This window comes from Lissotriton helveticus, chromosome 2_1 (assembly GCF_964261635.1).
Source record: "Lissotriton helveticus chromosome 2_1, aLisHel1.1, whole genome shotgun sequence".
Classification (NCBI taxonomy): Eukaryota; Metazoa; Chordata; class Amphibia; order Caudata; family Salamandridae; genus Lissotriton; species Lissotriton helveticus.
In genome coordinates this window covers 1,392,147,238-1,392,160,826 of record NC_136059.1, presented here as the reverse complement: position 1 = coordinate 1,392,160,826, position 13,589 = coordinate 1,392,147,238, and the positions used below count along the sequence as shown (strand labels likewise).

At 45.4% G+C, this 13,589-nt stretch overlaps 1 protein-coding gene across 1 annotated transcript in view; it reads right to left on the bottom strand.

Moving 5' to 3' along the window:
- GAK (cyclin G associated kinase) overlaps positions 1-13,589 on the bottom strand; it is a 1,786,158-nt gene that overhangs the window by 1,434,497 nt on the left and 338,072 nt on the right. Inside the window, exons 5-6 of the mRNA XM_078676333.1 lie at positions 9,688-9,830; positions 4,434-4,559 (exon numbers count right to left, since the gene is read on the bottom strand). Of these exons, the coding sequence (XP_078532459.1) occupies positions 4,434-4,559; positions 9,688-9,830 (269 nt within the window). The remainder of the gene's footprint in view (positions 1-4,433; positions 4,560-9,687; positions 9,831-13,589) is intronic.

Sequence of the window (13,589 nt, the reverse complement as noted above, 5' to 3'; positions counted from 1 at the left end):
TGGTTGAACCTGATCTCCATCTACCAGGTGGCCCAGGTACACAACCTTGCTCTGCCCTATCTGGCACTTGGTAGCCTTGATACTTAGGCCTGCCTTTTGCAGAGCCTACAAAACATTCTTCAAGTGGATCAGGTGATCTTCCCAAGTGGAGCTAAAGACAGCAATATCATCAAGATAAGCTGCACAGTAGTCATCCAGACCTGAGAGGACTTGGTTCACCAACCTTTGGAATGTGGCAGGTGCATTCCTCAGACCAAAGGGCATTACAACAAACTGATAATGACCTCCTGGGGTTGAAAATGCTGTTTTGGCTTTTGCATCATCAGCTAATCTGATTTGCCAGTTGCCAGCTGTCAAGTCAAATGTACTCAAAAACTTGGCAGAAGTCGATCTGTCAATGAGGTAATCTGCTCTTGGTATTGGGTGGGCATCTGTCCTAGTGACAGCATTGAGGCCTCTGTAATCCACGCAAAACCTCATCTCTCTCTTACCATCTTGGGTGTGAGGTTTAGGCACCAGGACTACTGGACTGGCCCAAGGGCTCAATGACTCCCAGCTCCAACATCTTTTGGACCTCTGTCCTGATACAGTCCCTGACATGATCAGGCTGCCTGTAGATTTTACTCTTGACAGGCAGACTGTCCCCAGTGTCCACTTCATGAGTGCACCAGGTAGTCTGACTTGGAGTCAGTGAAAACATATGTCTGTAGGCCTGCAGAACTTGTCTGCAATCGCTCTGCTGCTGATCAGTGAGGCTGCCTGCCAAGGCTACACCATCAACTGATCCATCATCAGGGTTCTGAGAGAGCAGGTCTGGGAGAGGGTCACTCTCTTCCTCCTGTCCTTCATCAGTAGCCATGAGCAAGCCCATGTCAGCCCTGTCAACATATGGTTTCAGCCTGTTGACATGAAGCACCATGTGGGGGCTCCTGGGAGTTCCAAGATCAACCAAATAGGTTACCGCTCCCTTCTGTTCAACAATAGTGTGGGGTCCAGACCATTTGTCTTGGAGTGCTGCTGGGGCCACTGGCTCCAACACCCACACGTTCTGTCCTGGCTGGTAAACAGTCAGCACAGCCTTTTGGTCACGCCAGGCCTTTTGGAGTTCCTGGCCAGCCTCAAGGTTTTTGGATGCCTTTTTCATATACTTAGCCATCCTGGAGCGGAGACCAAGTACATAATCCACAATGTCTTGCTTTGGAGATTTGAGAGGTAACTCCCATCCTTCCTTCACCAGACAAAGGAGTCCTCTTACAGGGTGCCCAAACAGAAGTTCAAAAGGGCTGTAGCCAACCCCCTTCTGTGGGACCTCTCTGTAAGCAAACAAAAGGCAGGGCAGTAGGATGTCCCATCTTCGCCTAAGCTTTTCAGGTAAACCCTTAATCATACCCTTTAAGGTCTTGTTAAATCTCTCCACCAGACCATTGCACTGTGGATGGTAGGGTGTGGTGAACTTGTAGTTCACTCCACACTCTTTCCACATAGCAATCAAATATCCAGACAAAGTTTCCACCTCTGTCTGAAACAACCTCCTTCGGAAAACCCACTCTTGAGAAAACTTTCAGGAGGGCTCTTGCCACAACAGGTGCTGTTGTGGTCCTTAGGGGAATAGCTTTTGGGTATCTGGTGGCATGATCCACTACTACCAGGTTAAACCTGTGCCCAAATGCTGTTTGGGGATCCATTGGTCCAACATTGTCTATCCCAACTCTTTCAAAGGGGACCCCCACCACAGGTAGTGGTATTAGGGGGGCCTTTGTGGTGCCACATGATTTGCCACTGGCTTGGCAGGTGACACAGGAGCGACAACACTCCTTGGTGTCTTCGGACATGTGGGGCCAGTGAAAGTGAGGGACAAGCCTGTCCCAAGTCTTGTTCTGGCCAAGATGTCCTGCAAGGGGAATATTATGGGCTAATGTAAGAAGGAAGCCCCTGAATGCCAAAGGTATGACCAACCTCCTTGAAGCACCAGGCCTGGGGTCTCTAGCCTCTGAATACAGGAGCCCTCCATCCCAATACACTCTATGGGTTCCATTAACATTCCCAGCAGCCTCAGCAGCAGCTTGCTGTCTGAGGGGTTCAATAGAAGGGCAATCCAATTGCGCCTGCCTCAGATCTGCCCTTGAAGGTCCCCCTGTCCCAAGAAACTCAACCTGATCAGGCTCAATCTCTTCTAGGAAAGTCAATTCTTGGGTCTCACAGTCCGCTTCCTTGGAAGGCTGATCCTCATTCTGGGGGAAGGCACTGCCTTATACTACTGCTTCTCCTCCTGGTAGGCAACTGGTTCATAGTTTCAGGATCCAGGGCCTGTTCAGTGTTGCACTTTTTGGCCTGTGACCTGGTCACAGCAAGGACATGTGCTGATATACCTAACATTTCTGCATGAGTCCTATACTCTACTTCAGATCAGACCGAAGATTCTAGGTCATTGCCCAGCAAACATTCTAAATGGAGGTCTGAACTAACAACAACTCTTTTGAGGCCAGTTAGCCCTCCCCAGGAGAAATTAAAAATTGCCATACTATGGGTGGTAGTGACATTGCTTGCATTGGTCACTAGGTAATTGTCACCTAGTATGATCTGTCCCGGGTCCACAAAGTTGGGTGTCACCATTGTGACACTTGCACATGTGTCCCTGTAGGCCTGAGCCACTTTGGGGAGAGGAGTTTGCCTAACGGCTAGGGCGATCGAACTCGGACCTGGGGATCTGAGTTTGAATCTCGGTAACGACGCCAAAACCTCCTGTGATTCTGGGCAAATCACTTAATCTCCCCGTACCTAAAATGAATGCGTGTCCTCATGTACCGTAACTGGTGCTATGTAAAGCGATCTGATACCCGATTCGGTTCGGGTCTAGTTCGCGCTATATACAACTCTGGGAAAAAAAAAATCAAAGGAGTCTGTCTGTACTTGCCCAAGCTACTGGGGCTCACAGTAGAGGACATAGCCATGTCCACATCACAGACAAGAACAGCTTGAGTTGGTATTCTGACTAGGCCAGAATCCACCTCAGTTCCCAGAGTCAATCCTACTACACCCTTCTGTTGAGAACCACCACTATTATCTGTACTAGGGGGGACAGTTGCCTTAGGGGCAATGGTGGCTGGAGCTGCCTCCTTTTTGGTGCATTCACTGGAACGGTGAGTGTTAACCTTACAAAAGTTGCACCATGGTTTCTTTGGACCTTCTTTCTTTTTAGACTTTTGGGGACCCCCACCATTAGAAGCATTTTGGGGACCTTGAGAAGACTTCTGGTCTTTTGCTTTCTCCCCACCCTTTTGGTCTTGCTTCTTCTGATCACCACCTTGGTTCTGTACCTTCTGCTTCACCCTGGTTCTGACCCATTTGTCTGCCTTCTTTCCCAATTCTTGGGGAGAGGTCAGATCAGAGTCAATCAGGTGTTGATGCAATAACTGGTTCTGACAGTTGTTAAGTATTTGTTCTCTCATGATCAAATTATACAATCCTGTATAGTCATTAACTTTACTGCCCAGTAACCAGCCCTCCAGAGCCTTAGTAGCACAATCTACAAAGTCAGTCCAGTCCCGAGTCTGTGTCTTTTGGGTGTCTCTGAACAGCAACCTATACTGCTCAGTGGCCATGCCAAACCCTACCACTTAATTAGTATATGGTTTGTGAGGCCCCTAGGGCATAACTGTATTTGTGCAACTTATCGTATGCTAATTGAGTAACTTGTGATGTACCTGGAAATGAGCCTTCAGAATGGAATGGTAATTCTCTGTAATTTTGCACGATCTGAAATTCGTTTTTAGACCAGGCAGTAGGTTTACAGTGCTAACCGACTCGTTATTTTAAAAGGATGCAGAATCGAACAAAATAGATCCTAGCATCATTTTCAGCAATTGGTGGTGATGTGCATTTGAATAGATATTTTATTAATACAGTCAAGGGAACACAAATTACTGATTTGGATTCAGAAACACATTTATTATAATTATTGTGAACTACATGCCATTAAAACTGAATTGGTGTCTTCTGATTGCAGGCGCATTCTACAAATAACCAATAAAGAAAAGTGAGATTTTTACAAGTTTAATCAAATTTTTTTTTGCCCTTTATTTTAGATTGTCTATAAACAGAGCTTAAGTCTATATAGTAGGGTACGTCTTGTGAACGAGTCCACCTTCAGTGATGCACCATAAAATTCTTACTTATGTGATACACCATAAAAGGAGATACACTATCTACCCTTCTCCATTTAAATTTATTTTGTTTTGAAAGGCATTTTTTAAACAGAATTGCAAGGAAACTACACACGTAAGACAGGTCGCAATAACACTAGATAGAAACAACAAATATTTTACAATAAATATTTACGGCGCATTTACTTTGACTGGTGGTTATCATTAAGTTGCTATTATTGAATAAGACAACAGGCGATAAGCACGCAAAGGGCAATGTAAAGTTCTCACCTCATCTTCAACAGTAGCTCGCTTCTGTGCAGACCAGTTGTAATCTGGATAGTGTGCAATAGTAGTAGCACTGCCAAAGTCGCAAAGTTTGATTGTTCCTTGGTTGCTAATTAGCAAGTTTTCTACCTAAAAAAATGATATTTCATTGTACTACAAATATCATGTCAAACTACTACTTGAATCAAAGAATCAATCTCTGCTTTTTCTGCAGTTATTCCAAAGACTATTTACACACAGTATTCTTTTTTTTTTATTTACCGTTTTTAGGCACAGTCCACAGCCCACACCAAGTATCACGCCTTTCACTGAATATTTCCACCATAGCAACTCACAGAAGCCCCTATACTTCCCAGCTGTCCATTTCCCTTAATACCCCTCATGCCAAAAAGGGGAAATCTCAACAGAGAACATGCTATAAATGTGGACATTACTAACAATCACAAAAACGAAGTTTCTGAAAGCCTTGGAAAACCTTCAAGCTTTTACTCAGGTCCGAACTGTCATGGCATTTAAAGCAGAAGACATTTAACTTTCCATCATAGCCAAGCCTATGGATTTCTCATTTCACTCACGTCTATCACACCATGTCATTGAAATTAATAATTCTACATCTCAATTAACAATGGAAACAAGGGGGAGGAGCTACGTCAGCAAACGAGATGGCTGCTTAGGCTCCCGGCTCCGCCGACCTCCGTATCCCGCCGCAATATCCTGTACATTATCCTGATTTTACGCCTAGCCTCTGTGTACATGAACTGTTCCGCACTCCGATGGTGAAATCCGGGAACTTTTATCGGCTGGTTTGACGAAGTTACATCGAGTTGAAGATTGTGGCCTACTCCAGCGGTGAAGCCGGGGCCTCGAGTACTTTCACAGCCGGGCTGCAGTGCAACAACATCGGCCGGGAGACCCAGGCTGGGTCCGGTCAATCGGAGTGGAGGCTTTGTTTAAGCCCGAATTTGGCGGCGATCATTTCTATTGCTCAGCATCGATGGAGGAGTGACTCTGCTTGCTGTTGGCTGTGGGTGGGGGTCCCCGTCCCGCGGACCCGGTATTTGGTCCACCGGGGTTCGGTGGGTCGGGGTCTCTGGCCTGCGGCCTTAACCGGGTTGACCGTGGCTGCGAATAAAGACTGGTCACCCTCCGCATCTGCACGTTCGTGATCCTGTTTGTCCACCCTGAGGATGCCAGATTCACCCGGGGAGGTGATTGTGATTGGTATCGGGTGTGAGATTATGGATCGCACGGTGCTTGAGCCATCGCTGAGGTCAATATTGGCAGAAATTAGGGCGTTTCATTCACATGTGGATGTCTTATTGTGCAAATTGGACACGCGCCTATCTGAGATGCTCCTGGTGGAACCGGACCCAGCCTTACTGTTGGAACAGCAATCTGCAGCCATTCAAACCGCGGCCATTTGACTCCGTGCGAGAACCCCGTGAGGAAGCAAATATTGATACCATCGGATGGTGCCCTGGTGGAAGGTGTTCCCGAGGTCGTCAGTGTATTGCCGAACCTTCCACCACTATCGACTTTGGAGGTATCGAAAGGAATTCCCCTCCCGGAGACTTTTGTTCTTGACTTTCCATTCATTTTGTGGTCGTCTTCTCCTTTCTTGGTGACTTTACGACTCATGGGCAAGATACGTTGGGACTGTCCATCTAGGAGGGAGAGTTCTTCTGCGTCTGAAGTTCTTGTGGACTCATTGCCTACGAGTCGCCATAGATTGATTCTTGATGACTCCCTTGTCCTCTATTACTCCTTTGTGTGCCTTTGGGTCTCGCTGGGGGGGTTCGTGTGCTGATTCGGAAGGGCCAAGGTTAAGATCAACTAGGTCGGGACGGGTTGGAGTGGCTTTTACGGGTGTTCGACCTGCAACTGTTTGATCTAAAAGGCTGGGCGGTGTATTACGGTGCCCCCTAATTTTTTCTATAAGTGTTGTCATACGTTGGTCTTTTAGTGATAGGGGGTGTCTGTTTTTGGCGGGGGGACTAAAGGGGCTGGGAGCCCAAACGGATAAGCCCTCCTCCACTCTTTTTCCTACTTTTAGGGTTTTAGTTATTAGGGGCGACAGGCACGCTGCTAGTGGGGTTAGGCTGTAGCCATTTGCAGGGGTGCAGGGTGGGGGGTTGGAAAGGGTTTTTTATTTTGCCCTTTTTATTTCTCTGGCCTTCTTCTCACCTTCCCTTTCTCTTCCTTAAAGGATCAGTATAGCTTGTGAATCATTCGGATTCTTATCGTGTACTTGTATTTAGTGCTAATGCTTTTTATGATATCCTGATTCCCGGGTGGGCGGGCCCTGAGAACTGGCGCTCAACATTGAATGTATATTGTATTGTCGTTTACATCGATCCATATGCTTTGGCGCCAATGTTCCATTATAGCGGTTCTTGCGTGCATATCCTGTCTCTTGCCCTGTCCCCTGTATTCTTCTGTTTGATTGCACGGCACCTGATCCTTTCTTATATAATATAAAATGGAACTTCTGTCTCATCCTGGGACTCAGTTGTGCATTCTAATACAAGTTCTATCCTGAATCGCTGCCGGACCTCAGGGTTGTCGGCTGATGAGCTGTGTCGTACTGAGATATAGGGGGTCTTAATTTTGTTTAGCGGCCGGCCCCTGCGGTTGTAGGCCCATGCTTGTATTTTTATTGAATGCTACAATAAAGGTTTTTCAAAAAAAACAACAACAAAAAACAATGCAAACAAATTATTAGAGTTACCTAATATCCTCGAAGTTGGGGAGAAACTGACAGTGACACGACACACTTCATTCATTCAGTTAATTAGCACTACCATGAATCTATGCATGAATGGAGCCTCCTGACTGCTGTAGCAATCATCTGAGCACTAAATGTTAATGACACCTTGGGCATTAGGAATCTGGACAACGAGTAGGTGGGTCAAAGTTTTTACTTCAAGCAGTATAACATTGATTTTTCCTTGTGTCCTTCAATTGCAGATTTAAATATCTGACAACAACTTGGTCTCCCAATATATCACTCTTTTAACGGACGGGACCAAGGAACTACCAACCACATCAGTACAAAAGAGTATGTAATATAAATTCAAATTCATAGTACCCATGAATTACCTTTAGATATCTGTGAATTATGCACGCACTCATTCTGATAGGGCGGGCACAATAGATGATCCACGATCCACAACCACGGCACTTCGTGGATCATCTTAACCATTCCGCTAATGGATACTTCCTCACTCCTTGGATTATGTTTTGACGAGGCTCGATATTTTTGCCCCGGTGATAGACCAATTCACACACATTTTGATGGTGCTCATATTGGGAGACTATGGTTAAGTATTTTTTTAATTTGACAAATCCTCTCGCATTTAGTAAATAATCATCAATATTGAAAATTGTTCTTTTCCGATGATACTTTGTATATATAACCTACATTTTGAACACTACAACATGGTCACTGTTGCCAGGGACGCGTATAGTCCTTCTACTATGTTATCACAGGTTTGAATTGTGTAAACCGGAAGTGGGCATGTACGCCGGTTACGCGGATGAGATACTGCACGTTTATTCCAAAGGAGCGGATGGGAACCCAAACATGTAGCGTGCTCAAGAACATGACACTGACGGCATCGGGAAGATAGACATACAGACACACGGTAACAGTGGGGAGTAGTGGGGCATTTGGGACAGTATTAGTGTCCAGTGGCTGAGATTTTGGCATGCGAAAGAGCATGTGTACTTTTTTTGTAAACGGTAGGCCTGCTTTTATACAAGCGCACTTCCGACATTCCGAGGTTGACAGGTTGAATACAGTGGTAATGATCACGACTGATTTCTAATATGCGCATTTACTTAGCAAATATGAGACACTGGTGCTGCATACGGTGGGCTTTAAAGATGGTGGCAAGAGCATTTTCTTATACAATGGAACATTTACTCGAGATGATAATGAATAACTGATAATGGTGATGTTGGCTACTTTGAGGTCGAGCCCGGGGTGAGAGACTGAGTTATATTGATAGCGAGTGAGATTTTAGCATAGCAGTGTTATGAAAAGTGCTCAGGTTTTAACTTACAATGTATAGACAACAGCTGAACATGAAGAAGACTTCTAAATAAGTCATTTTCCAAGAAGGAAATACACTGCTAAGGTCTCAAATTGAGTTATGGTTTTCTTACAGCTCAAAAACACCAGAGTATTACAGGATTGCTGGATAAAAAGGAACCATACTTAGGATGCTGCAGAATACAGACACCCTCTGTGGGTTGGAATTATCACCACAGAAGTAGTAGGTATTTTAGTTTTGATCATGCTCACTCGTTTCAGCACACTAGATTTTGCATAAATTCATTTACCCGACCATCGTAATTTTTCATCTTTACAGAAACTCGTACTGAGAAGACTTCGGTATCTATGACACAAAACATCGAACTTGGGATATATAGGGATTATTCTTGTTGACACTGGTTTTATCTCACCGGGTTGAATTCGCACGAATCTGCACGTTGTATTGGGCATCCAGACTCACAAGTTTGTCCCCTTTTAAATCTCCGTCAACACAAATTCACTTTCACTCACTTCATCTTTCGCTTCTCCGTCCTCCATCTTCCTTTGGTAGCAGCTTTTCGCTGTGCCACACTTGGATAATTTGTCCAATTGGTGAACGTATTCCATCTTGTGCATGACTTAGGGTTATATACTTTAGATGGACACATTTCCACTACAGAATACTATTTCATATAAACTTGTGTTACACGAGTCAGGACTTGAGTTTTGTTCTTGTGTTTGTATTTACACAGCCTTGAAAAAGTGGCAGGACTAATTCCCATGTATGCGACAAAACACGTGTCGGCTGTTTCTTTGTGTGAAGACCTACTAAATAAAGGAGAAAAGAAGACAGAGAATCTGAAATCTTTGTACAAATTGTGCTTATTTCTATGCACTGTTTATCTTTTTTTTTTATTTTTACAGATTTCTGACGTGTGCTGGGGAGTGTTAGTACATTTGTAAGCTCATGCTAAAATTTGGGGAGGTTTGTGGTTCTCCTCACCTTGCAGCACCGCCACTCAAATAGGTAACTTTTGGACAATTGCAAAGTGAATTTCCCCTGAAAGGCGCCAGTACACCCAGAAAACATACCACTTCTCGTTTTTTTTCTTTGTCTCCCAATGTATCACTCTTCTAACGGACGGGACCAAGGAACTACCAACCACATCAGTATAAAAGAGTATGTCAACTAAATTCAAATTCATAGTACACATGAATTACCTTTAGATCTCTGTGAATTATTGGTGGTTTCTGCTTGTGCATGTGCTGTACTGCTCTGCATGTCTGGTAGAATACTTTCAATATTGTGTCACAGGACAGGGGACCCTTCGCCTCCGTTTTGTTAAAGAATTCCACCAGCTGTCCTAAAATTGATGACAAAAATTATGTCAGCAAACACGATCTTTAATATTTTGGAAGTATACATTTCCGAATTCAAATATTTAAGCGCCATATCTAAGCATGAGTTTCTGAGATTCAATGCAGAGTAGCGCTGAATAAAAATGAATTCAAGAGAAACAACAGTCAATAAATGATATGCAAATCTAAAGCTACAAGGAGTACAGTTTATTAAATGCAGTACACTTGCAAAGACTAACTTTTTTTCTTTGAAAAATATTGATTTTCATGATCTAATACAGCATTACACAACTGTGTCACAGCCAAGTATGTCCTTTTTAGAATTCCCACTCAAATCCAGTGCACATATACCCTTTCTTACACATAATGCAGCCGTTGGCAGTCCCATCTCCCTCAAACCGCAGAGAATCTTGTCCCCACCTCTCTTCGTCTCTCGGCTGCCACCTCCAACCTGTACCTGTCATTTTGGAGAGTTCTGCACATAAGTTGTGTCCCTCACTCTTCTGCTACGCCTTCCCTACTAGTCCCACGTGTTCCCATCCAGGCCCCCATACTGTGATACTTTAAGCATCCCCTTCCTTCGTGTACAACTCTTTTTCAGCCTCCATGGTACTACTCATTCACAGCCGCCAGTGTTCCCACGTAGGGGTTCTGGACTATCACTATGTCTCTAATGTGACTCGCAATAAGTCACTATTGTCTGATCTTGCGAGCTCAGTCTTGTCCAACATAGAGGCTGCATGCCGACATGCAAGCTGGGGGGGCATGTCATCTGGCCTGCACCCACTGCCTGCGCTAACATACAAAACAGTGAAAAGCAGCAATCAAAAAAATGTGCTGCTGTTAAAAAACTGGCTATTGCCCGTGATGGATGGGCAAGGCTTTGTGCGCCAGAGAACTAATTGCTGGGACGGTATGTTTAGGATTAGCGAAGTCATCCAAATATTTTGAACAAGTAAATTGTGCAACAAATATCTGGTAAAAATATGACAAAAATTCTTAACAATGCAAAAATGTTTACGTTGGAACTGTTTAATTTTCACACATTTGATTATATCACTGCATGTGTGGAATGCATTCGAAGGTTTTGTCTCTAAACATGAATAGGGTCTTGCTTACTTAGTGTAGGAGAGTAGGGTCTGCTTCCTATGGTTACCCCCATTTGTTGCTGTGTTTCACTGTTTTTTCAACTTTAGTATGGCTGTGGTCCTGCTAATCATGCCCACAGCCTAGCTGTTCTCTCTCTAAATTGTAGTAGGGAGAGGGGCCATCCCTCATCAGAAAAAGATCCTATTGGGGTGCCTCACCAGGACTCTGATGAGGATTAGGATGAGGACCAGGATAGTGTCACTGGACACAACCTGGGAAACACAGGGCTACCTGGAGATGGAGAGGGCCAAGATGGGCCTCTCCCCATCCACCCAAGAAGACCTACTGGTGGGGCTAGAAGAGTGAGATTCCCTTCCTTGGAATCTAACCATTCTGGTTCATAAATGGGGTCCTCTGCCTCTTCCCATTGGAGGAGGATAACTTCTCCTGAGAAAAGGGAGAATGAAGCTAGAATGAGAAGTCAAGCTTAGGATCAGCAGGCAAGAAATTGCCCTTGAGAAAGAGACCCTAGCTCTTGAAAGAGAGAGAAAATTAGCAGGGCTAGAGCCCTCTGGTGGCAGCAGAACCCCTAGTGGTAGGGATTGGTCCTATGACCATAAAAACCTATGCAAGATTGTCCCTCCCTATCAGACTGGGTATGACATCCACAAATGGATAACTGCTTTGGAGAGGGCCTGCAAAGTACAGCAGGACCCCAAAGTCAGTGGGCAGCAATTTGTGGCTCTCCTTTGCAGACAAAGGTAGAGATAAGGATCCTCACTGTCAGAGAAGAGGATGCTGACAATTACAATGTCCTGAGAGTGCTCTGATAAATGGGTTTGGCCTAACCACTATGCAGTATAGGTTGCTGTTCAGAGATACACAGAAGAGACAGACTCTGGACTGGACTGACTTTGTAGATTATGCTACTAAGGCTATGGAAGGCTGGTTACTGGGCAGTAAGTAAGTGACTATACAGGATTGTATAACCTTATAATGAGAACAAATTCTTAATAATTGTCAGAACCAGCTGTTGCATCAGCACTTGGTTGACTCTAAACTGACCTCTCCACAAGAATTGGGTAAGAGAACAGACAAATGGGTCAGGACCAGGGTGAAGCAGAAGGTACAGTGTAGGAGAGTAGGGTCTGCTTCCTATGGTCACCCCTGCTTTTTGATGTGATTTTCTGGTTTTTCGACTTTAGTGTGGCTGTGGGCCTGCTAATCAGACCCACAGCCCAGCTGTTCTCTCTCTAAATTGATACCATGTACGTTAGGTACATACCTGATTGGGTATTGTGTCACCTTTGTGAGCCCCTGTATAGTGTACCATAGGTACCCAGGGCATAGGTGCATCCAAGGCCTACCAGGGGCTGCAGCATGTATTATGCCACCCATGGCTGGCCATCCAAATTGACACGACATGCTGATCACTCAGCTTGGGTAAGGTGGTGTAATCACCGCTTACTTAGATATAGTATATCTATATCTACCTTATATATAGACACATAGTAACCTATAAGTCACTCCTATGGCAGGCCTTAACAATCCTGAGTGCTTGGGTTTATGTGAGATGATGCCCTAGCATGAGCTGAGCCCCTCTGCAGCTTTCGGAACCATCTCCTTATAGCTGTTTTATGATACAGCCATACCATATACTCTTAAGTGCATTATAATCCTCGCGGTGAATGCTAACTTTGGTTTGGCTTTACAAAACATGTTGTGTAAGGTGTCAAACACTTTTGAATAATACACCCCCCCCCCCCCGCCGGCGGGGGTAGCGTTACACCCTTCTAGAGGGAAAAGACATGTATGATACTGCTTTACCCGGTTAAAGTTAAACAGAGCCCCAGCATCACAAAATGGATGCTGCTGTCACAGACAGGAGTCTGACCTCCTGCTGCTGGGGGAAACTCCAGCAAGGGAGGCCTGGACAATAGGTTTCCTGTCGAGGGAAGTGCTAGCACCTCCCCAGACAGCCTGTAGTGTATTGGGGCAGGGTGGATTGAATGGAAAGATGCTTTTCCAGACACTGCCTGGGGCACACAAGGTGCTCCATGCATAGCCCGGTTCAAACCAGTTGCTGGGGCACTCCAGCCCGCCCTGGCGCGAAACTGGACAAAGGGAAAGGGGTGTAACCACCCCCTTCCTAGGTCCACCCATAGGAGGGACCTAGCAGGTAATCCCGCCCATTTTCTTAGTATAAAGATAGGTGCTGTGTCCCCAGGACTTTAGATTATCCTGGAACGAAACTCTGAAACGAAACTCTTGGACCTTCGACGTTCTATTCCGACTAGAAGACTGAAGACATCTCCCTTGTGGTCAAGGAGTGACCACCCTGTGCAAACAGGCACCCCCAGTAACTTGCCGGTCTGCTTTGTCGACGCTCCCGACGGAACCCGAAGACTCAGCGACACAGGAACTGGACTCTGACTTCTCTGACTCCGACCCACAGCAAAGCTGGGACCCATGGCGGACGCGAGAGACGTGGGACCGGACACCCTGGACATCCTGCATTTTGCTAACTGTATCAACTCCTGAGGTAACTCGCAGTTGTGCAGTGGGTTACGAGAAGCCCCAGACCCGAGCGCCATTTGCGCCGAAGCTCAGCCCTCAACACTCCACGAGTGCCGCGTAGGGCCCTCTTAAATTTCAGCTTAACCAGTCTTCCCGGT